Consider the following 25,808-nt stretch of genomic DNA (forward strand, 5'->3'; position numbering starts at 1 on the left):
AGTAATCAAGGCAATGTATGCAGCTGATATAGATTTAAAGTACATATTTTTTTCAGAGACAAAACAAATGTCTGCATACTTTAAATACATATAAAGTAGTTATATTTTTGTTCAAAGTGCAAAATTACAGATCTCAATACAAAATAATAAACAGATATTTAACATATCTAAACTAGCACAAGTCACATTCAGGGGATACGGGGACATTAGATTTCTTACCCGTTATGTCTTCTGGATGCAGGCTTACTGAAAATCAAGTCACTGTAGGGCAGCTTCTTGAACTTGTCCCTGCCCACTGCTACATAAAACTGTCCATTTTCCAGTTCTGCTCCATCAGACACAAGCTTGCCATTTAATGTATACAGCCTAGGTATGAAAAGTGGTCACATTAAAAACAATACAAACTTCACAGCAGCTTCCAAATAAGCTTGCCCTGCTCAGGGTTTTATTGTTTTGGATGAAAAGCTGCTTCATTTTGTGGATCACAGTAAAAACATAGTGTTCAGCTATTAAACTTCTAAGACAAAACCTACATGTATGACATATAATTTAAGGAAAAAAAACTAAATATAGCAAACTCAGAAAATCATGCATATTAATTTAGCCTACTCATACATTCTTACAGATCTGTTGTCAGTAAATTACTCAGAAACAGTAACCAGTGTTATTCATTACAGTACTACTGCTATAACCATTTGTCATTTATTTTCTATTTGTTGAGCAGGTAGTTGGGCTAGTCTGCTGTCTCTTTTTCCATCTGATAAAGATTTTCAAGTGCATATTCTGATGTTTACCACCTCTAACTCCAGATAACTTTACAGTTCCACCAACATGACTACAAAATGAAATGTTCTAACTTTTCCCAAACCTCATGCCATCAGTTTCTACACAACGCTATGTATTATTTAAGCAATAACCCACGCCTGGGTGTGGGTAATGCTGGATTTACCCACAGTTGGTGTGGTTTGGTCACGAGTGCGAAGCTCAAGTGGGCAAACTAAGTCCAGGGTTATTGCTATTATACAATGACATTATTTAAGAAAAAAAATACTTACGTTTCTTAAATAATGGCATTGTATAATGCCTCCATGCTGCCCTTATGCTGCTGTCTGGCATTCTATGACAGTTCTGATATACTGCACATGTGTATGCATACACAGTACATCAGAGCTTTGGATGAAAGCAACGGAGAAAGCAAGATCTCCGCTGCTTTTTAGAAACTGTCCAGCTATGTTAAAGGAGTTTAACATACCGAGACAACTTAAAAAAAAGCAACTGAGATCTTCCTTTCTCCGTTGCTTTTTTTAAAGCTGTCTCGCTATGTTAAACGGGTTTAACATAACAAGACAGCCTTAAAAAAAGCGACAGAGAAAGGAAGATCTCCATTGCTTTTTTTAAAGCTGTCTCGCTATGTTAAACTCCTTTAACATAGCGAGACAGTTTCTAAAAAGCAATGGAGATCTTGCATTCTCTGTTGCTGTAAAAAAAGACTTATACTAATGGAAAAAGTTTGGGCGACCAGACCTTTTTCCATTAGTATAAGTCTTTGATTTACAACGTGCATGCTGACCAATCAGCATGCACACTTTGGAATATTAATGGGGGGGGGGCCATTGTATAATGACCTATAACTTAGGAAGCACATTTACTCACAGTAAATATCAGTCTGGATTTTGGGTGCCCTAGGAGTTCTTAGTTGCCTACATTCCAGTAAGGTCACATAAGCTGGCTCCATATTGTCACCTACAGATTTGTCCAAGGTTTGTCCTGCTGACTATGAATAATTTTCAATACACAGCACTGCATAATACTCAGTCTAACACAGTTTCTTAAACACAGTGTTTTATAAATGTTTTGACATCTACAAAATTGGCAATATTACTTTCATTTTGCTGTTACAGCCTTTTTGCTGTATAAACCAGCATCTTGCTTGTCTTAATGTAGGCCTTGACACAGCACCAGAGACTGATTTATAATATAGAAATGTCACCTCTATGAATTATAAGGGATCATTGTGATAGATAAGTTATTTAACTGTATAAAAGTTCTAACTAAATTTTAATTCTTCTGAGATTGTGTTAATCCCATAGTTCCTCTAAGTCAGAACAACTTAATTCCCAGGTCCATAGTGTAGACACACAGGTCCTTGACTGCCATCCAAAATTAGCAACTCAGATGCTGAAAGAGACAGGCAGGGAAAAATGGGAAGGAGTGGAAAATGTCATCCATTCCTGAGCATTCTGGAAGATAGAGTGGGATTCATGCTAATGATGCAGCACTCCCTCAGTTTAATTGCATAGCAGACAACCATTGAATTTGGCATACTGGAGGATGAGCTAACTGACATTACATGCAATGATACTGCTGATGTCAGGCAAACCAAAATCTCCCGGCATACTGAGACAGAGTATGATGCTACCAAGTTGCTCTGCTCCAGGTTCTTCTTTCCCCTTTTCAAACTGACAACAGCTGTGATGGTCCCAGCTCCATGAGTAGTTCTAGGGAAATTTTATTTAGGATCAGTTGGAGCAAAGCTAAGCAGTAGGTGATAAATTATTCCTAAAGCTAAACCGTGGTGTATTATTAGATACCCTTCTTAATTCTGGATTAGCCACTAACAATGGCCAGTTCTTTTTCACTATGCCACATGTGATATTAATATCACTGGAGTTTGTAAGGACTAACATATTCTCAATGGTGGATCTAGCTGCACTGTGACTGCCAGTAACTTTCACAGAGAAAAAAGTTTCCCTTTTGTACCCTCAGTAGTTTGTTCAATGGTATTACTACCATACCCTCTTTCTAAGAACTCTTGTCTCATTGTTTGCAATTAAGAAATAACATCAAACAAAAAGGTGAACAGCATGGTTACACTTCACATTCAGATATACATAGATCTACAAGACCTTAATAAAGCAATAAAGTGATAGTATTAACAAATTTGTACATCTAAGGAAGTAATTTCAGCAATGAAGAATGCAAAGTATGTTTCATTCATTGATGCAAGCCAGGCCTCGTACATTAAATATGCTCAGATTCCTAAGACTTACATTTGTTATTTTGTCAGTGCTTGAAATGTTATAGAGAGGTGTTACACAAGTAATTGAAGTGACTGAAGGTATTTTTAATATTACTGATTACCTCCTAGTTTGCGAAGACTTGCTGAAAAAGCATGATATGAGGTAACTGAGACATTAGCAGCTAGCTCTACAATAGCAAAGTAAGAGCCACTACTATGAAAACCAAAGCTGAACATTAACTAAAATTAGCACCTAAGACTGGCACAGGCACTGGAGGGAATGGGCAGGGAATGATGGCAGTGAGTGGCTGATGCTGTTTCATCTATCCTGGTGGAAGGAGACTGCCTAGGTTTGCTGTAATAGTAGAATTAAGAGCCTGGAGATCTTTATGCTGCACTCAGCATGTTGCACACAAGTGGAAGTGTGCATGCACCTCCCAAAGACAGCCACTGCTGAGATTGTACGGCTGCTGAGGCAGTAAGGAGGACAGGGCACACTCCCTGGCAGCAGTATGACATTGCAGTAGCATCCTCAGTGACATCACTGACCCCAGGCTTGAGTCAGATTGAGCCCAGGGAGGCCAAGACAGGTACTGTAGGCCTGGCGCACAAGCAGGGAAACTGATGGCAGCTAATGGTCAGCTGCCAGGAGGCAGGGTAAGGGAGAAAACTGGCATCTGAAGCCAAAGACAACTACAAATCTTTCTGCAGGTACCTTATGAATCTTGAAGCAATGCACGTAATTGCTTTTAATTAATCCAAACTTCATTCATAATTCATGATTATTAAGGACCATGACCTAACTGTGCTCTCAAAAGCCAAAAACACCATGTCACTGAGATCAAACAATATAACTGGTTATATAACAAACAGTGCCAAGAACACATTCAAAGAACACTTGCTAAACTTGTTCAACTTAGTTTAGCCACTAGGTATGCCACTGTCCCAGAGGTCTATAGACCAGTGTCTAGCTGATTACAAAGTGCTTGTAGCAATTATTCATGCAGCTTAATTTATAAGGACATGGAGTGAATTATATCTGACTTCATTAACTACAGCATCAAAATTCTTTCACATCTTTATAAAAAGAAGACAATGTCTTCTCAACTTGGTGAATTTTTTTGACAAAGTTAGAGAGAGGCCTTTGACAACATTTCCCATTCAGGTATTGTTAACCAAAACATGTACATGTACACTCATACAAGGTACAGTGGTTTGGGAACTGGCTAAAAGGTAGACCCTGCATAGTTAATGTAGTGGGAATTACCTCCAAAAACAAGAAAGCAACTAGTGGCATACCTCAGGGTTCAGTATTGGGACCCCTACAGTATAGGATATACTTCCCCTGACATCCAAACAACTAATCCTGACCTACTGCTAATAAAATTTTCCAATGACCACAAATTGATAGTAATAGCCAAATTATCTCTTGATTTAGCAGTATTGCAACAAGAACTATATCTTACAAACCAATGGTATACTGAAAAAAACTAAAACTAAATGCAAAAAAAAGTGTAGCATTGTTGCTTTTGTTAAAACACTTCCTCTCCCAACTTATAACCCAGCCAGCACCCTACTTCAAACTGAGACAACAATCAGAGATCTTAGTACCTTGGTTAACAGCCCCTCTCCACACCCATCTTTTAGCCAGCATTACATTTAGAAAAACTGCTAATTAAAGGCATTTCATCCATGCTTAGCTTTAATTATAGCAGATATCATCTACAGTGTCTACTTTAGCATATACCTGACCAGACACATAGCCTAATCAGAAAGGCCTCTGTGGTTCCAGAACAAAAAGCTTATTGGTTTAAAGACCCTAGGGTGTCAACAAAGGCTTAAATATCTTTCTCTGTGTTCTCTCTTCTATAGGCTTTTACATGGCAATCTGCATTTTACATGCCAGTCTCTATAGATCCCAACCCTTCTGGACCTCTTGTACGTTCATAACACCAACATATTTGCAAACAGTAGATCTAAATATGTAAACTTCCACCAAAGCATAAAAAACATGATGGAGGGATAGATTCATTACTGAACATTTGCCTTTTCCTTCGAACAAACTCCTCTTAGTTGTAAACACAGTGACACTCTAGCATCTTTCAAAAACAACCTTGACAACTGACTGGACACATGCAAATTTATCTATACACCTGACCTATCATATTGGAAGCAGGAGGTACATCATGATGGTGGCTGTGGGCAAGGCATAAATAGTCTCATGACTTAGATGTCTTGCTATGATCCGATGATCCTAACACCTAATCAGTCTTATTAATATTTATGGGCTCCTACTACCTAAAATCTCTTAACTGAACCCAAAGGCAGTGAGTTTACTATTCTTCACAGTCTTTGTGGAACTGTTATCAAATTGCACACTTTTTTCTATTTTCTTACAAGACTGCATCTGACTTCCTGAATCATTCTACATTTCAAGTTGTTAAAGCTTCAATGGAAGAGAAAACATTCAGAAAATGGAAACTTTAATGACTAAATCAAATTTCCCTTTAATCTCTTCAACTGGAAAAAAATTCAAAATCTAAGAGATAAGATATTCATTAAAGATGAAAAAGTCACATTATTTAAATCTGAATCTGAGCAGAACCTTCCAGTTTCAGAACTAAAAGCATTTATTTCACCATTCCAGGCAACAACAGATAAAAAAATATCTACCACTGAAGACAATTAGCATCAGCATTTATTACTTAATAATGAGGACTGAACAGACTGACAAATCCATCTTGGAATGTACAGACAAAACAATATGAAATATCTCAATTTTTCAGGTACATAGCAAAGAAATTAACACCTATTAAATTAAAAAAAATTGGAGTTAACAGTTTAGGAGTTGGAGAAACAGCATAATACTAAAAGGTCTCATTGAAAAGAATGATGTACCTAGCCATTGAGAAACTATTAGTGGCATTTTAATTTCCTTGTTTTTGACACTTTTCCCTGTATCACTTAAATAGAATCAAACTTAATATCAGTCCAGTCAGCTGAAGCCTCGGCACGTTTGTCAACAATGCACTGTCCTTTGATCATCAAGCATCAGTTACAGAAAGGAAATGAGTTTCTATTCCCCAGTTAATTATCAAAGCTATATCTTAAAGATCCATAGAGGTCTTATTCCCTCTACATTCCTCCATGATTATGTCACATGCTAAAAAAGGTCACAATGATGAATGAGCAGTACAGAAGTTTGCCAAAAGGAAAGAAATAAACCCTTACTTTTTTTTTTTTACTCAACAGATTTTTATTTATTTTTTTATGTTTATGAGTAAATTGTGATACAGTCACTATTAATTACAGATCAAGTTAACAGAAGTAGTTAATAATCATAACAATATGTACAATATTTACAAATGGTCCAATGAAAGGAAACAGAGAGAAAAAAAAAACACATATGACATTTATAATTATATATTCCTTTAACTTCACATTATTCCATGTCCCCTTTAAATTCATGAAGAGAAAGTTGTGTCTTTTTGTAGTGTGTCTATGAGTATCAAGACTCTATTCCAAGGGTTGTTAATCCAACGTCTGGGAAAAATTCTTTCTTCTTTAACTTTTATTTCTTTTAGTGCAGATTCCCTTAAAAGAGAAATGAAGTCTTCATAACTTGGAAAGATTGTGGATTTCCATCTTCTTGTTATACATTTTCTGGCCACAGCCAGAATAGTCCATAAAAGAAGTTGATCTCTTTTATGAACAGTTATTAAGGCATCAACATTCAAAAAAAATAATGATTTTGTTAAAACAAATGTATCATTATAAATGGCTTGAAGAAATTTATTAATGTCATCCCAGAACTTTTTAATACAATCGGAAAATATATGTAACCAATCTGCTTCACAATTTAGAGTACATCTCCAACAAGTAGCTTTCTGATTAGGATTAAATTTAGCAATTTTGTTTGGGGTATATAAAGCTCTATGCAAAAATTTCCATGTGAAGATTTTCCATATCTGGAAGTTAGAGGTTAATTTAACTGATTGCAGAAGATCATTTTTACTTTCAGGAGATAGGCTCGTAGTCAGATCTTTTGTTATAGTATTCCATGTGTTTTGAGTTATTTTGGTTTTATACACTATTAATATTTTATATATTTTAGATATAGAAATTAACTTGTTATGCTTGTCATAAATTATTTCTTGTATATAATTTATGAGTTTTGGCTTAGAATTAAAACTTGAATTATTAATAACCTCCCACAAACTTTTTGTGTGATGCAATACTTTTTGGAGATCTTCTCTATCTTTATCAAGTATTTTAAATTCATCTATTACTTGTTGGATGTTTAATGTGCTAGAATTGTTTAAGCATTGCAACCAACAAATACAATTATTAGTTTCCCATTTAATACTTTTTTTTTCTTGAATTTTTTCTTTAAAATTCTTTGTTGTATTAAAAGGTATCAAAAGTTCAAACCATAGTTTTATATCAGAATTTGTTTTTAAGAAATTTCTAAATAGATTGTATATGTTATTTAAGTATGATTAATTGGTAGGTTTTGTTGTATTGTTTTGTAGATTTCTACTTAATAAGTGCCAAAATATGTTGTTATGATTCTTCAAGTCTATATTTTTTAATGTTTTATTTTCATTTAAGAAAAATGTTGTATGTAGAGTTTTCCACCTAGACGAGTAGTTTGGGTTTATCCATTGTAGTACAAGTTTAAAGATGGAAGCTTTAATGTATGTCTCTATATCTGGAAATTTAATTCCTCCCAAGTCCCAGGGTCTAATATGGTGTGTGAAAGCAATTCTATTTTTTTTGATACCATAGAAAGCCCATCATGAGTTTCTGAATTTTTTTTATAATTTTTTTGTTTGGTAAGATAGGAATTGCTAATGCTATATAGTTTATTTGGGGTAATAATATCATTTTTATTATCTGTAATCTATCTTCAAATTTTAACGTTAATTTATTCCAGGTATCAATTTGTTTTTGAATTAAGTTTTGAATTTTATTATAATTTAAAGTTATAGTAGTATTTATGTTGTCAGCTATAAGAACTCCTAGGTATTCAAGTGATGAAACTCTTTCTCCAATAATTTGATACTCACTCAGATGATAAACATCATCTCTATTTAAGAGTATATGTTTTGATTTTGCTTTGTTGAAATAAAGACCTGAAGTGGAGGAAAACTTTTTTATTTTTTCCTCTAATGCTTGTATGGTCTCTTCTTTTGGTTTTAAAGTCAACAAGATGTCATCAGCAAATAACATGATTTTGGAATTATATTGATTATAAAAATTAATTCCTTCTATTTTTAGTTCACTTCGTATTGTAGAAGCAAATAGTTCTATCACTAAGGTAAATAGTATGGGAGACATAGGACAGCCTTGCTTAGAGCCTTTAGTTATTTTAAAAGCCTCTGAAGTAAATGGACCTAACTTTACATAAGCTAGATTATCTTTATATATGTTCTTTATTAAATTTATAAAGTTTGATGGAAAATCAAAAAATACCAGAATTTTAAATAAGTAATCCCAATTTACTGAATCAAATGCTTTCTCTATATCAAGTGTAATTATAAGGGCTTCTAAGTTATCTCTATTCAAAGCTTCAATAATAGTTAATATTCTCTGAATGTTATCATACGTGTGTCTACCAAATATAAAGCCTGTTTGGTCTTCATTTATAACGTGAGTCAAGAATTTTTTAATTCTATTCACTAAGATAGATATAAAAATTTTATAATCATTATTAAGCAGAAAGATTGGTCTATATGAGCTACACTGGGATAAATCTTTTTTATCTTTTTTTATAGGAGTAACTAGTGAGTATTTCCAGGATGGTGGAACAAAGAAATTGCTGCATTTGGGATAATTTTATATAATTCCATTATGATTCCATCCATTCCTGGTGATTTGTTATTCTTACTTACTTTGATTATATCTCTTATTTCCTTTATGGAGATATGTTTATCCAGGTCTATTTTTCGTTGTGCAGGTAATGTATTTAATAAAGGACAGTTAAATTCCAGCTCTAAAGAAGTAGTATTGCTAGCCTTATTTCCATAATGATGAGCATAATAGTACTTAAAGGCTTCAAGAATATCATTTACTTCAGATACCTTCTTTTTCCCTTTCCCTTCGTGTATTATATTTATGATATTATTTTCAGAATTCTGCCTCTTAATTCTCATAGCTAAGTTATGGAGGTGTTTTGGGGATGTTGATATTGAGGCAAATTTTAGTTTTTCCATAGCTAGATTTGTCTTATGGGTAAGAATTTCATTATATTTCTTGTTTAAATCTTTAACTTCTTCTCCTTTTTTTTCTGATCTTCTGATACATCATAATAGCTTATATTTAATTCTATTATTCGTTTTTGAATATTATGTAGCTCAGATTCCCATTCTTTTGTTTCATTTTTAAACCATGTAACAATTTTGCCATATAAAAAGACCTTTAACGTGTCCCATGTTATTGTATTGTTTGTATCTTTAATCAGGTTTGTTTCTAAAAATATTTAATTTCTGTATCTAGCCAAGGTTTAAATTCCTTTAATTTAAAAATGTAGGCTGGTATTCTTGTTACTAGATTTAATCTTTTAAATTCCATTTGTACTGTAATGATTAAGGCGTTATGATCTGAAAGAGGACATGGAATAATAGAAAATTTTACTATTCTGTTGTTTAAGTCAGAAGATATAAGTATTTTATCTATTCTTGTTTGAGTATTAAAGCGATAATCACTGTGTGAATAGTTTAGTGAGTTAGATTCTTTAAACTTAAATGCATCTATCAAATTTAAGTTTTCTATCCATCTCTTGAAATATTTACCTACAGGTGAAAGACATAAATTTATTTTATTAGTTGTTTCAGAGCTATCCAGAATACAATTAAAATCTCCCCCCAATATCATCATGCCTTTATATACTTTGTTAATCAATTCTATGTGTTTTTTAACAGTAGATAGTCCAACTCCAGGAATCCAATAAATATTTATTAAAGTCCAAATTCTATTTTGATATTTTATAATTACAATTGATAATAACCTTTCTTTATCTTCATGTTTGTAAATGATCTGTGGAACAATGGTACTTCTTTTCCATAAGATTATAACTCCTCTTGTTTTTTTTTATACTGGGAATGAGAGAGGATTAGATAGTCATTGGGTTTCCATATGAAATCTTCCTCTAATTTTAGATGGGATTCTTGTATAAATATAATTTGTACTTTTTGTAATTTCAGATATTTTAGAAAGTTTGACCTTTTTATAGGGTTATTTAAACCATTAATGTTTATAGATAACAAAGTTGTGTCAGTCATTTTTATAAATATTTATCATATGCTTTCAGGCTGATTGTTTTATTAGATGTTTGCTTTGTCTTAGGACCTATGGTATTTAGTATATTAGTTATATCCTCTTTTCTTTTAGAAGTTATTACAAAACAAGTATAACTATTTGTATATGTGTTTAAAAAAAATCTTCCATTTGGACCACTGAGAAACAAAAAAATTGAAAAAAACATTGTACTGACATATTTTAAACAAACAAATAGTGTTTCAACCACACCAAGTCTCAAACATGAAGTGTCTAACACCTCAAATCTGTTTTAACTTAAAAGTTCAAACAGATTTACCTTCAAGATAAACATTAGCATTAAAGAAGAAATATTACTCTAGCTTGAGCTCTTCAATAAGGAAAACAAAATTAAAATCAGAGAACATCAAATACTTTCATGCATGTATATATTTAAATCTTGACTGTAAAATCTTGTTACTACATGAATGCATTCCATCAACATAGTATAGATTAATTAATAAATAGCTAGTCATTTTGTTATTATTTCATGTCTTGGTATAGGTAATATTGTACCCATAGAGTATAATGCTTCAATTAATTAGTCATTTATATAGTTATTTTCCATACATTGTAGTAATGGTATTAATTTACAAACAACAATATTAAACTATCTATAAGGGATTATAACTGTGCTATTAGAAATAGAATTAATACTTGTGCTATGAATTTGCATTATTAGAATTGGTACATTGTTACTAAAACTCTTATAATTTCTTTCCAAAACTGTATGAGACATATCATATTATTTGATTATTATTACAATCTTCTAAAATAAATTACTATATTAATAATTAACAATAAGAATTATTACATATTAGATTATGTCTACTTAAACAATATAACTTATCAAACCCGGTCAAGATGTCATGATTTTTATAATTCTGTTGTCTATATAATAAAGTAAAGAAAAATTATTAATTTGTGTGAAGAGTTAAACTCTTGCATTATTTATATGTGACCTTTTATAACTCTGTGACTAATTAGCTATTATTCAGAAGATTTTCTCTATTTAGTTCCAGGCAAAAGCCACACATAACAGAGTTAATCATCTGTAAACACAAATGTAATGAGTATTTAATAAGTGATAAAAGTCTCATATTTAAAGTAGGCTGTAAACAATAAACTAGCATTATGCCTATGAATGTAAGTTACAATGATAATGCTAAGAAGTCACAGTTGTATCATATATAACTATTTATAATGATTGTTTTTTTTTTTTTCCTTTCTTTTTCTCCTTTTATAAAGCTTCTTTTTGTATGTTAACTTGTTTAATAGAACAGGTTATTAAATAAATAAGCATCTGAAATACCTTTTAAACTAGTAGTTGGAAGTTTCTTTCATGTCACTTTAAGTCAACAAATGAAACTAATCCATCTAACACATTAACAATAACATGAGTTTGGAGAGCATGTACATCGTATATATACAAGACATTAATCCCCAGATCACAGCAGTATTTAAATGGTTCATTCTATCCCAGTCAGTTTATGTAACACCTTCTTCAAAGCGCAGGTATCACTATATTTGGATATATCACTGGTAAAATTTAACAGCAACTGACAACACTATTACTTTCTTTTTTCCTTACTCTCCTTCTTCTTTTTTTTATTATTTCCTTCTTTTTTCTTTCCCCTTTTCCTCCCTTCTCTTTTTAAATAATGGGAAATAATGAAAGCACATGGGAAATTAGAAATAATTTAAAAGTAAACATTTCACATTCAAAGTATTGAATAATAATGTGCAGAGAGAAAAAAAAAAAAAAAACTTTACAATGTTGTGTTTGACCACCATCTTCTGGGAAGTAGCTGTAATTACAGCTGTATGCATTTCAGCATTTCACTTGTTAAATGTGTAAAGACAAGCTACTTTCCTTAACAGAAAGCTAAAGAAATCTAAAACAGAAAGTTCATGACTGCTGCTCATACTTAAATAATTTATTAAAATGATGATAACATCCAATTTAATTTAAGAAATACTATCATTAGACTTTTCCAATTCTATTCTCCACTAGTAGCAATGATAATTTAATGTGTTTGTAAGCATATATATATATATAGCGCTTTATTCAAAGTTATTTTAGCACTATTCTTAAGTATACTTTTATCTGAAGTTAGCAATAGGAAATAATGCTGTAGCAGGGGATAAAAGGAGAATATATGATGTGTAAAATTAACTGAAAGCTAAACACTTTCATTTCAAGCAAACAGAACAGCCGAGTTTAGAAAAGGGATATTGTGATAGTGTGTACTTGCGCGCCATCTTCTGGTCAGTAATTGTAACTACAAGTATGCATGCTTCAGTATATCTCGTGCTGTGAAAGAGATGGTGAACAACTTTCTGTGTGAAAATCTAAAAATAGCCAAGCAGTAGGTTCGTGAATGCTATTTACTTTTAAATGGTTCAATGATGTTCTAAGAACAACTGATGCATTTAGAAACATTTCTATTTTTAACATATTTATCTCTAAATTTTGGTTGATAAGTATAAAATGTGCACTTTAATAACATAACATACTATTATAAAATATAAAGGAATGTATTCAGACAGTTACTAGTAACTTATTTTAGCTATGAAATTCTTATCTAGGAGAAATAGTCTTAAAGATAAACTATTATAAGGACTTCTAGAACAATGTTAATAAGCATCTAATAAACTGTCTTGATTTTATATTCATGCGACAACCTAAAAAAAAGCAATTATGCATTTCAGTTCCTTAGTGAATCAATTTTTAAGTACTAAATAAAATATTATTATAATTATCTAAATAACTAATAAAGGGCAGAAAAACTGCTTTGAGTCATATATTAAGGGAATTAACTTTTAGATAATGTAGTCATACCTTGTTTGATAATTTGAGAGAGGTAGTATCTTCCGAATTCTTCATGTCAGTCTTCTGCTTCTTTTTTTCCCTCACCTCCGACCAGATATTTTTTCCTGAAGCTCTTTTTAGGGAAGATGAATTTGCCCAGTCCATTTCATCGGGAAGTGGAATTATGTTGTTGTTTTTTATGAAGGTTGTGGCTTCCTCTATGTTATTAAAAGATCTCATGTCATTATTGTATTGAATTCTTATTTTGGCAGGATAAGAAAGCTGTGTCTTGATTTTTTGCTGCTTTAGAAGTTTTACTAATGGCCATGCTTTCTTCCTTAAATCCAGAACTCTTGTGGAATAATCATTATCAAATCTTAATAATGACTGTTTATACATAACAGGATTTTTCCTCCATGCTGATCTCAATATTAGTTCTTCGTCCATAAAAGATAAGAATTTAATCACTATGGATCTTGGAGCAGACTTAGAAGAAATAGAAAGTGGCTTACCAATAGCTCTGTGTGCTCTTTCTATTCCATAAGATAATCCTTCTTTTAATCCTAGAACTTCAGGTAGCCAGGAGTTCAAAAATGAGATAATGTCATCTCCTTCAGTTTTCTCTGGAAGACCAAAAATCCTTATGTTTGTTCTTCTCTCTCTATTTTCAATATCATCCATTTTATTTAACCATGTATTTTGTTGTAACAAAAATTGGGTTTGTAGTTCTTCTTCTTTAAATCTCCCATCAACATCACTTAAGGAAGTCTCAATGTCAGAAATTTTTGTTTGTTGCTGTTGTAATATTTCTTTAAAAATTTCAGTCTGTTTTTGACAGTTATCTTTAAGACTTTCTAAGTTCTCAGAAAATCTTTCCATCTTTAACGACAAGTCCAGTAAAGTAGCAGATATCTGTTGCATCTCTTTTTTCAGTATAGAATCTGTGGGTGAGTACTTTGAGTTACTCATTTTCAACAGCTTGTGGTGTCCTCTGAAGTATTTGACAGGAAAATTTCAGAATTTTTTCTTCAAAGTTGGTATTTTTATTGTATGTTACTTCTTCTTCAATAATTACCCAAAATGTTTTAAATATTTTAGTTTTCCCTGTATTTTCTAGTAAGAGTTTGAAGAGCTCAAATTTAAGCTGCTTTCAGTTAGCCATTAGGCTCCGCCTCCCCAAAGTTCTGATGTTTACAGCAGTCAAACTAATAATATCTAACCAGCTGAGAAGACACATGCTGTTATAGAAATGAAAGGTCACATCTAAGGATTATGAGACATAAATAAATCACTTGCTATGTTCTGTTTTGTAAGGGGTGTCAGTACAGCTACAGCAAGAAATTCAGTGCTGAAGAAAAACTAGATTATGGTGAAGACAATTATTTATCTTTTATGGGGCCAACCCATTTCCTTGATGAGAGTATATTCAGTGTAAACTACAATTTAATATTTCCCGATGCTGTGAATTTATCAGATATTGTCAGCAGACTTTTTACAACATATTCTCAAGAAATGGAATCATGAGGATAACTTTGTCATATAAATGTCCACAGAACGCAAGCTTACGAGTTTAAAAGATTTTCAGAACATCAGACGTTTCAGTATGTTACATCAAAGCTACATTATCCTCAGCCAAATGACCAAGTGGAAAGTCATATAAACTGCAAACATTATGAGAACATTAGAGAACAATTGCACAGACTGCTATGAGGCCCATCTTCTATCTTTACTGGAGTACAGAAATACTTCACCCTAATAGACCAGTGTTTTGCTTAAGTCTCATGGACTGAAAGGCAAAATTCCCCCAACATTTATGCCATTGACACTTTCTGAAAAATCACTATTCGGTACAAGAAAAAAAAAACTATTTTTTTTCTGAGACATTTTGTTCTTTAGAAAAGGGAGATAAAGTAAAGATGTATCAGAGTTATGAAAGACAACCAGAAGCAGTGGCATTCAGAGAGTATGATCATCCAAGATTATTGATCACCTGCATTTTGTGCACACACAAACTGAAATGCAATCCTCCCCCACAACTATGTCATTGTTAATTTTTGAAAATCACCATTAGGTATAGGAAAAGAAGAATCAGTAAAAAAAATAGTTTTATTATGACAGATACTGAAGAATTTCTTGTTTAAAAGAGAGAGATAAAGTTAAGATTCATCATATATGAAGAAAGGCAGCCAGAAGCAGTAGCAATCAGACAGCATGATAATCCAAGATTATCGATTGTCTGTATTTCACACAAAAAGCAGCTCAGAAAAAACAGTAGTATCTGCTCAAGCCAAACATATCTCATACAGGGATAGCAGTACACCATGATACTCAAAAAGAACTACAGCATTGAAGTGGGCAAATATCAGGTCTGTCCACAGTGATGTGAAAAGAAGTGCCCCAAGTCTGATTCACAAGAAATGAGACAAAAGAAAGCCTCAAGGAACTGCTCATGAGCAGAGGTCAAAAAGTTATGTCAAAGTTTGGAATAACTGTTTTGCCAAAACAGTTCTGCCGTCAGTATTCCAGCTATGGTAGACCAATAAAAAAGGCAAAAAGATATTCACATAGTTCCAGGAATGATACAAAGAACTGAAATAACTGCATATACTGAAAGTGTGCATAATAATGTCTGAATCCTTTTTACATGTAATTAGAGAGAACATGGAATAAAGTTAACTTTAATGTACAGAACAATAAATATAACTCTGCTATTTTCTGAAAAAGGAGGATGTAACATATGGTACATGATTCTCTAACAGTTAAGTGACTCTGGCCTATACAGAGTATGGCAAATGTAGCAAGGGATGCTCCGGGTACACTTTTTAAGCTTTAGTTTTAGGGATTATGATTACTTCTCTGCAGCTGTGACCAGTCGGTACAGCATCCATCATGCTATCTACAAACATTCACTGTCCAGGGTGGCAGGATATTACATTTCAGGGAAGCTACATTCTTAAAGATGATGAAACTTGGTACATATCTGTATACAACTCCAAAAAAATGGTCATGCCCCTATAGAATATAAGTATCTGTATCACACGCCCAGACTTCAGTGTACTTTGCAAACTGTAGATAATGTCGCTAAAGCTGGCAGCCTATTTCTTCATCACTGTCATCAATGACCAACTTGGCTTTTTTCACGTTATACAACCTTGTGCTGCCTTTTATGCTTGCTTATGCATCACATCGATATGTTATTGTCAGTCATAACCTAAAGAATGCCTGGAAAGAAACAATATTTTAAAGCCTTTACAGGCGTCATCATCATCACTTTGAGATTAATGCACGGCTTCACCTTTGAGGGGGACTACATCCTCTGCAATGACCAAAATACCAGGTCATCACAGCGTGCATCCAAAACATCCAACAGCAGCATAGGAGGAGGATGAATGTGAAAAAACTGGCCATAATTTACCTGGATGAACATTAACTCATCAGTGCAATTCCCTAACCAGAGTCAGAAAAAAAGGAAACTCTTGTTGCAGATGCTCCTTTAATTTATCTCACAGGGAAATAATGGTGAGACATTCTTGAATAAAGACTGGCATTGTATATGACAGACAAGACTGACACACAAACCAGAAAATTAAGGGAAAGTTGTTAGATATCTTCTCATTTGTCAAATATATTTCTCTTGAAATGGTTGCAGTATGGCTCCAGAAACACATATTGTTGTTAATGGAGAAGATAAAACTTTTTTTCATTCACTATGTGACCCAAGGAGATCAGAAAGTCTTCATGTAGTCTAGCAGATTTACCTTGGATCATTCCTGTATAAGGTCAAAGTCAAAGTCAAAAGTCAAAAATAACTTTATTGTCATTCAGAACTACACAGCGGTGTAGATGAACAAAATGACAATGCTTCATTCTCAATGCAAGAAACAGTTGCACATATAGACAGAGAAAAATTAATAAAATATTACAGTAGAAATTTAATAAGCAGCAATTTGTAAGTAAAGTAGGATAGCAGTGACCCACACCCATCCCAGAACAGGAGAAAAGAAAGACAAGGAACAATGTGAAGGTAATATAGTCAAAGTAAAATTGAAGCAATAGCAGCAAATCTATGAATAGACTGAATTATTGTACAGTTTGTATATTGCACTTTACAGTCCTTCAGTGTGTAGGTGAGCTATCTTAGTATTGCACATCCATAAAATAAGCCCCTTGATAGGCTAGTTATGTAAAGACATCATGGTTCATTTTTACCAAGAGTTCAATAGTCTAATGGAGAACGGGAAGAAACTGTTTTTTAGTCTGGTGGTCTTACAAATGCAGGTTTCTGTAAGTTAGATTAGATGTGGATGCTTTTAAGCATGAGGGCCATAAAACTAAAGATACTCAGTGCTTGAGAATCCAGAAAGCTATAATTTGATTTGAAAATAGTGAATCCCTACCAGAATTCTGCAGGGCTGGGACAATGTTGATATGTATATCTTTTAAATCTACAGTGACCATTCAAGCCTTATCAGGAACAAATTGCAGAAGGTTTTAGATGATTAGCATATTGAATATTAAGATTTTGCCTCAACTGAGCATGTTGTGGGAGAATGAAAACACATCTGGAATAATTATGTTAGCTTATAAAGCAACAGAACTTACACTGTCATTTTTCTCAACAGTTTACTAAGACGAGATCTTGTTCTGATTAAATTACATTTTGATGCCCTTAGAAAGGGATTAACTTGAAGGTTTGAAAAGACCTCTGTTTTGTAACTACTTTTTTAAATACTTCTCAACCAAAGATCATTTGAGCTGCATGCCCAGTTGTTTATAAAGTTCACAATTCTCCTTTTTACTGGAGGGACCTTTGGTGGGGTGGGGCAAAACTTGAAAAGTATGGGGTGATACAGAAAGAAAGGGAGAGGGGTTAACTTGCTGCAGGATGGCAGGGAGACCAGAGGAGTCACAGTGATCTGTTCTCTTTGCCTGAAGGAGACTGAGGAGTCACTCTGAATTGTCCTGTTTCTCTCAACAAGAGAAACATCCCCAAATGACTTCTGACTCATAAGAAGCCCCTGTCCCCACAAAAGGCAGAGATATGACTTGCTAAAATGTCTTGGCTCAGATGGGTAACCCTCAATTGACATCAATTGAATGTTGATTAAAATAATTATTTTAAAACAGGAATATTTTACCTTTGCAAAAAAAGCAGAAAAATACAAAGACAGAGAAAAAGGTATTAGAAAATATCTCCTTTGTTTTACCTTGCCTTTCAAACTGTAAATAACAGTAGCAGCTCCTGAACCTAAAAATATATCAGCAAACACTGGAAGGCTTCTAATCTTGGAAACAGACATCTAAATAAGGATTTACTTTAAGTAAAGTGGATTTAAAAGAAAAAAAGTCAGAACTAATTACAGTCCCATAGCCATCCTCTCCCCCCCCCGGCTAAAATCTTGGAAAAATGCATCCACAACCAACTCCTTCATCACAACCTCCTTTCCCCCACTCAACATGGCTTCAGGCCTAAACATAGCACCACCACTGCCCTAATATCTTTCACCAACACCATCCAAAGTCTCATAAATGAAGGCCTTATACTCTCATCCATTTTCCTTCATATGTCAAAAGCTTTTGACACTGTTTCTCACCAAATCCTACTCATCAAACTATCCTCCTATAACCTTAGCTCATCTGCCCTGTCCTGAATCCATAGCTATCTCTCTAACCATCAGCAAGCTACCAAATGGGAAAACACCCTTCCCCACTTTCTCCCCATCTCTATTTGACTACCACAAGGTTCCATTCTTGGCCCCCTTCTGTTTACAATTTTTAGAAATAACCAGCTCTGCAACCCAGCTAGCTTCCACAGTCCAGTATGCAGACAATTCCACACTTATTTGCTCAGCCCTCACTCCCCAGGAACTACAAACAAAAATGCAAACTTTTTCCAAGATATGGAAAAATACCTCACTGATCATCAACTCATACTAAACCCCAGCAAAATCAAGCTTATAGTTTTCAAAAATAAAAAAAACAAAAAACATATCAGAACCCTCTAACAATACTCTCCTCTAACGGAACCAGTATAAAATCCACAAGCCAATCCAAACTTCTGGGTATCACAATAGATGATAACCTAAGATTTGATAGCCACATTGCGCTAACCATCAAAAAGGTCCACACCAAACTGGGTACCCTCTATAGAGCTAAACCTTACCTCACTAAAAGTGCCCGTCCAGTAACCGCCCGCTCACAACTACTTTCCACACCCCTCTACGGATCCCATATAGTACACTGGTGCAATCTATCCTGTTGATTATCACAAAAACATTCTTATTTTCATATTTTATCATACCCTTTGTTGCTTTTATATTGTGTAAATAATTTAACACACACATTTGTCACTTTTATATTAGTGTAAATACCTTCTTTCATCTCCATTTTTTATTCACTGTTTCTTGTATTTTTATTGAACTACTTTCATTTACTATGTATCAACTATAATTTGTATCTTTTGCATTGTATTTCAAATTTCTAATTAAATTTTTACTACTGGAGCTTTTCTCCCTGGGCCTCTACTGAAAATGGAAATATATCCAGTTAGACTAGCACGGTTAACAAATGTAAAATAAAAATAAATAAAATAAATATATTTATCAACCTATGAAAATCAGAACTGCATAGTCTAGAATCCAGCTACAATAAAATTGCCAAGTTCACCACAGGCCACCCTTATAGAGCCCACAACTGCTTAGCATGCTCCCAACTCAATTGCTTGGAACTCCCTGACCTATTAACACTCAATCAACTGTCCATAGCCCACAAAATAATTCACCAACCCAATGAATGCCCTGCACTAACCAACCAAATCCAACCTAATATAAATCACAGACTACTCAAGTCCTCAAACAAAATGATGTTAAAGGTTACCCAAACCCACAACTCACTTGGTACCTCCCTCTACTCATACAAAATTGCCAGACTCTGAAACAATCTTCCCCAACCCGTAGCAAAAAACCATAATTATCATGAGTTCAAACACCTCTTAAACAACATCTAGCAATTCACTGGCTCTGCTTCTGCCATACTCCTGGTTAAGCCTGCTCACTCCCCTACTATATCTCTTACTACAACTGCACCCCGTCTACCTCATAGATTACTGCTCTTTCTCCTAACTAATACAACGCCATATCTGCTGCACATCTCCTCATAACTAACACCTTCCCTACATTTCTACTATTAGTAACTAGACTGGTCTATATCTTAGGCAAGTTTTCCTTGCTTAGTTGATCCCAATCCTGGTACAAGCAAATATGTCTCCTATTTACATATGTATGGTCAAGCACATTGTTTTTAAAACTGTATTTCATGTCTGTACATAAGAAATTCTCTGCTTTAGATGTGTACACTGTTTCTTATCAAATATCATTAATATTGTTAGATTTGTTAGTATTAGTTAGAATTCATGTCTGTACATAAGTACTTGTTTGTTGTTGATGTATACTCTGTTTTTTATCAAACATTATTCATCATCTTCTTTCGGCTGTTCCCGTTAGGGGTCACCACAGCGGATCATCTGTTTACATTTTATCCTGTCCTCTGCATCTTGCTCTGTCACACCAGCCACCTGCATGTCCTCTCTCACCACATCCATAAATGTTATCTTATGCTTTCCTCTTTTCCTGTTACCTGCTAGCTTCATCCTTAGCATCTTTTTCCCAATATACTCAGCATCCCTCCTCAGCACATGTCCAAACCAACGTAATCTTGCCTCTCTGGCTTTGTCTCCAAATCTTCCAACCTGGGCTGACCCTCTAATATACTTATTCCTAATCCTGTCCACCCTCGTCACACCCAGTGCAAATCTTAACATCTTTAACTCTGCCACATCCAGCTCTAACTCCTGCCTTTTTGTCTCCAACACATATAACATAGCTGGTCATTAAACATTATTAAGATTTTATATTGGCTAGTGATAAATTAATTGTAGATGTTTAGATGCCTGTGTTGAATGATACGTGGCTTGTAGAAGACCAAAGTGTGATGACTGCACATAAACTTTGCAGATTGTTAACCTTTTAAACTGTGCGCAATAACTATTAAAATAACTGTCTATATAACAGATGACCCATACAATACTGTCAGTTTGCAGGGTTTAATGTCTTCAGGTTTCTTTTTTCAAACAACATAAATGATGTTCTCCATGATACAGCTCTAACAGATCTCCCAAGAAATCAGATTACATCTCACATATATATATTTTTATGAAAGCAGTCTTTTGGGAACTTTCAAAGTCATTACTTTGGTATTTAGGGAGTCTTTTCTGGTCTGTGTGAAAACTATCTTTAGATACCCCTGCACTTGATGTCATGCAGTCTGTTAATAAGCTCCTTTGTGTTCTTGTTTCAAGGTGAATTACTAACAGTTCTTTTCACGCACCTGGATCCTTATCTATAGTCCTTGAAGCATGTTCCAGACACTGAACATTGAGCTTGTCTCAAGTTGCACCAGACTTCATGTTACATTGCATAAATGAATGCCACTTTATTTATTGATTTTTTCCTTGCTTTCAGCTAAGAACAGTTTAACCCTTTAATATATGTATGCTAGCAAACAGAAACACATACATCTAACTGACTATATTATGTACATTTAACTAACAAATAGATGTGCACATGCATTTATACATTTCTAAACATATCTAATAGCTAGTATTAGTTAGAATTCTCTACTGTATGTCAGGAGCTTTTCTCCCTGGGTCTCTGCTGAAAATGGGCTTCTGGCCCAGTACGACATTACTCGGTAACAAACGTAATAAATAAAATAACAATAAATAAATAAACTTAGAAGGGTTGCGTGTTGTTTTATAAATATGCTCTTCAACTGGATGTGTGAGATGTCTGATCATATAGATTGGGAGATGATCGATGACAGTCTGACATTGTACCTGTGGTGGTGTATCTGCTTGGGTCTGATACTAAGATCCAGTCTAAAAGGAATTTGATGTCTTACTGTAATGTGTGGTGCTATTAATACTTCATTAGATGATCATTCTAAATCACCTTGGCTCACTCACTGATCCATGGTTCCAGTAACTGAGCACCTCCACCAACTATGGGGGCATGGACTGATCGGGTAGTCTCTTACAATCACAGGTATACTTGGGACAATTATGAATAGTAATTAATAGTACTCACTGAATGACTGAGATGTCCCACTATTTTTCTTTGTCTCTGTCACTAGCCCTACCTCATCAGCACACCTTCCTTCCTAATTATATAAGTGCCTGACTCTCTTATTGGTGCGCTGTGTGCAACTTATCTGAAAGTTTAAGAAGTAGTACTTTTGGTATCTGTTGAACAATGATAAAATTGCATGTAGGTGCACAGAGTGACACAGCTGTGCTCCAAAATCAGTTAAAAAATTAAAAAATAAACTTGTTAAGCATCTGATATCAGAAAAGTGCTTAATAAGGTTTTATGAACCACCCCTCAGCTCTATTAAACACTTTTCTCATGCTAGAGCACCGACAATGCTCAACAGCAACAACGGTAGAGCAGTGAAAAGCCACTAAATATTTCATTCAGACTTTTTTTAAGTTTGAATGATGATGCCTGATTGAGACATAGACATCAAGAAATTCATCTCAAGAGTAAAGACTGAGAAGTAAATAGTGCCATCCATGTCACGAACACATAGCATCCTGGCTTATGATCAAATAGACTCAATTTTAATTCTTTGTAGTGCATGGAACTTTACTAGTTCCCATGTACTTCAAAAACATTACTAGTTCCCATGTGCTTCAAAAATTAGAGACACACAGAGAGAGAGAGAGAGAAAGAGAGAAGAAAATAAAAGAAAACAGGGCAGCACTGTAAGTGTTTTACAGCTTAGAAAACACTAGCATACTAACTGCTGCCACACAGAAACATACTTCTCAACTGTACCTGGAACATCCCTGATACGTTTCAAAATTTAGCTCCATTGCTCCTAAACCTTCTAAAATCCTCTGGCAGTTAGCATAGAGGATTAAATCTATGAGCTATTAACAAACTGCACCCTGTGGTACAGGGTTTGATTTCCTCAGCCTGCATTTGCCTAATGTGGGACTTTAAGCAAGTCACTTAACTAGACAGTGCTTTGGGGTAACTGGGAAACTGTGATACACTCCTCATTGGTCTTCTGGTCTGCATGCCTAGTAACAACCTATGAACCAGGTGATTACTGCTTCCTGTAGCTCTTCTTTAGTGGCCACTCTCTGTGCATTGCGCTCATCTGCTTACCTTGGGAATCAAGGAAAATGCAACAGAAATAATCAGGGACAATCAAAGACACTTTTTAAAACATTAGTACTATTAACTTCAAACACTGACAGAATACGAAAATGTGAATTAACATACATGGCCAACCTTAGGCATAGTCCAATTAGTCTGCCAACTGGAGTACTGTTTCCGCTTCTCTTGCAGAGGCAATTTCCAGGGATGTATTTATTTATTTATCTAGTAAAGAAAAGTGGTGGTTCTTCACTATAAAAATCAATAATGGAAAAGTAACCCTATCACAGAAGAGAGAACAGTGCCCTAGAGGGCAAGTATGTCAGACTTGATCATTTGATTTGTTGGCCTCCTGCTTGTCCTACACATTATCTACCCAAATAATTGGTTGGGTAGATCATGGGTGGGACAGAGCAAGAAGTCAATAAATTCTGAAAGACAGATTGTGGCATGAAGAGAACACTTGCTGATAGTGTTTGGTAAATATATAGCTATAGCTATCCACATACAGATAGATAGATAGATAGCTATAGATATATATTTGTTACTGGCAGACAATCAGATTGCAGGATGGCTCGTGGTTGACAAGTCTTTATCTGTCCCTGATTTTGTAGAATGCACCTGATTTTCTTTGTCCTCTCTCTGGCATCAGCATACCTCTCAATGTTTGTATTTTTTCCTCATACTTTTTGTCTGTTCCAGGTAAAATATGCAGTATGCAGTTTTCTGAGGACAGAAGTCACTAAATAACAACAGACATTTAAATTTCAGACCTCATATATATCTTTCAGAAAATGCATCTGAATGAAAAACCTGTTATTCTTGCAATGTCCTAAGTGTACAATAAGGATAAGTAAAATTTGTCCATGTTTTGGGGCCTTTATCCCTCTATTAATTTTGACTTTGGTCACATTCTTGTGTTGAGGAAAATGGCTTACTATCAAAATGCTGATAATCTCATGTTCTCGTAATGACTTACTGGAACCGAATGGACGGAAATCACAACACCGTTTCCTCACACCAACAAACATGGTAATGTCAATAAGTCGAATTCAACATTATTGACATTACCCAACTTACCTTGACATCTGGAGATGTCCTACAAACATTTTGCTGGGGGGAAAGCCCACCTGCACCCCCCCATGTAGAGGCTGTGCCCCCACACCCTCTGCTAATTATATATTCCAACTCCGAAATCGCACTACAGTGAGGAAAAGTATAATATTCCCCATTCCCACTGTAGTGCGATCTCCAATCCACTTGTAAACAGCAACACTCAAAACAGCTAATGCAATGTCTCAATGTTTTGGGGAGACGTAAATTCAACTCAGGATTTTAAACTTTTGCAGTGTACCCTCGACAATCTGGACAATGATAAACTATCTTTCAAACACTTGATATTAAACTAAGGAAAATATGTATTTCCCTTGGTTTTTTTTTTTTTTATTTTTATTTATTAGTAAACCAATGAGGATTACATTCAGTCAGTATAGGAATTCTGTGCTTCATTTTCCTCAGAAAATGCTGTTGACTCAAATCCTGTTGTTCTACGAACTACATGAATTTGTGTAACAGAAAAAAATGCTGCCCTGTCTTTGGGGGAATAAGACTAAAAAGAAAAAAATGCTGCCCTGTCTTTGGGGGAATAAGACTAATAGATGCTTTTTGTTCATTATTCTGACTTTGCAGGATTACTGCAATTTGTGTGAAGAAAGTTGCAATACTTTAATGAGTGACTACTGTTTCCATGGAACAAATCATATATACAATTCACAGTTGTCATTTTCAGATATAACTGATGTGTGTAGGGGTGGCAACTATCTGCAGACAGTAAGTGACCCTTTTATTTTCTCAGTGTACCAGTCACTACCTGGCATTGCAGATTTAGGATACATTTGCAGGATTATTGTGATTTATGTAAAATAACTTGGAATACTTTTGTGTGGCCAGTGTTTCCATGGAACAATGTTAAAATACAATACACAGTAGCCATTTTTATCTATAACTGTTGAGCGAGGGTGGGCTCTGTAGGAAGAAAGCAATTGTGTTTCTCAGTGTAACAAATCACTATTTAGCTTTGAAGGACAAGTGTGTATTTGCAGGATTAATGTAATTTGTGCAAAGCATATTGGAATACTTTAAAGTGTAGCTACTGTTTCATGGAAAACAGCTGATGCACAATTCACGACTGTCATTTTTAATCACAGACATCTGAAGTAAACACAGAAGAAGCTATAACTACTAGTTTAGGGTGGGAGCTGTCAATGTACCTTACTTTAAACACCACCCCACACCATTTTTGCCACCCTTGAGTGTGACTTTAAACAACTCACAGCAAGACTGGAAGCCTGAAATGCAGCAATGGGGCTGCTGCCCCCTGCTTCCCTTTGCTGTATGCATAAAATCAACTGCTTTTAACACACTTTTAAGAGCCTTGCAG

The 25,808-nt window shown here is 34.4% G+C and overlaps 1 protein-coding gene across 2 annotated transcripts in view; it reads right to left on the minus strand.

Annotated features, from left to right (window-relative positions):
* Positions 1-25,808, minus strand: part of DCDC2 (doublecortin domain containing 2) — a 1,207,165-nt gene that overhangs the window by 481,044 nt on the left and 700,313 nt on the right. For both annotated transcript variants that reach the window (XM_044065744.1, XM_044065743.1), the window contains exon 5: positions 220-366. In XM_044065744.1, coding sequence (XP_043921679.1) covers positions 220-366 — 147 coding nt within the window. The remainder of the gene's footprint in view (positions 1-219; positions 367-25,808) is intronic.

This window comes from Protopterus annectens, chromosome 3.part0 (genome assembly GCF_019279795.1).
Source record: "Protopterus annectens isolate FY-2018-M chromosome 3.part0, PAN1.0, whole genome shotgun sequence".
NCBI lineage: Eukaryota > Metazoa > Chordata > Ceratodontiformes > Protopteridae > Protopterus > Protopterus annectens.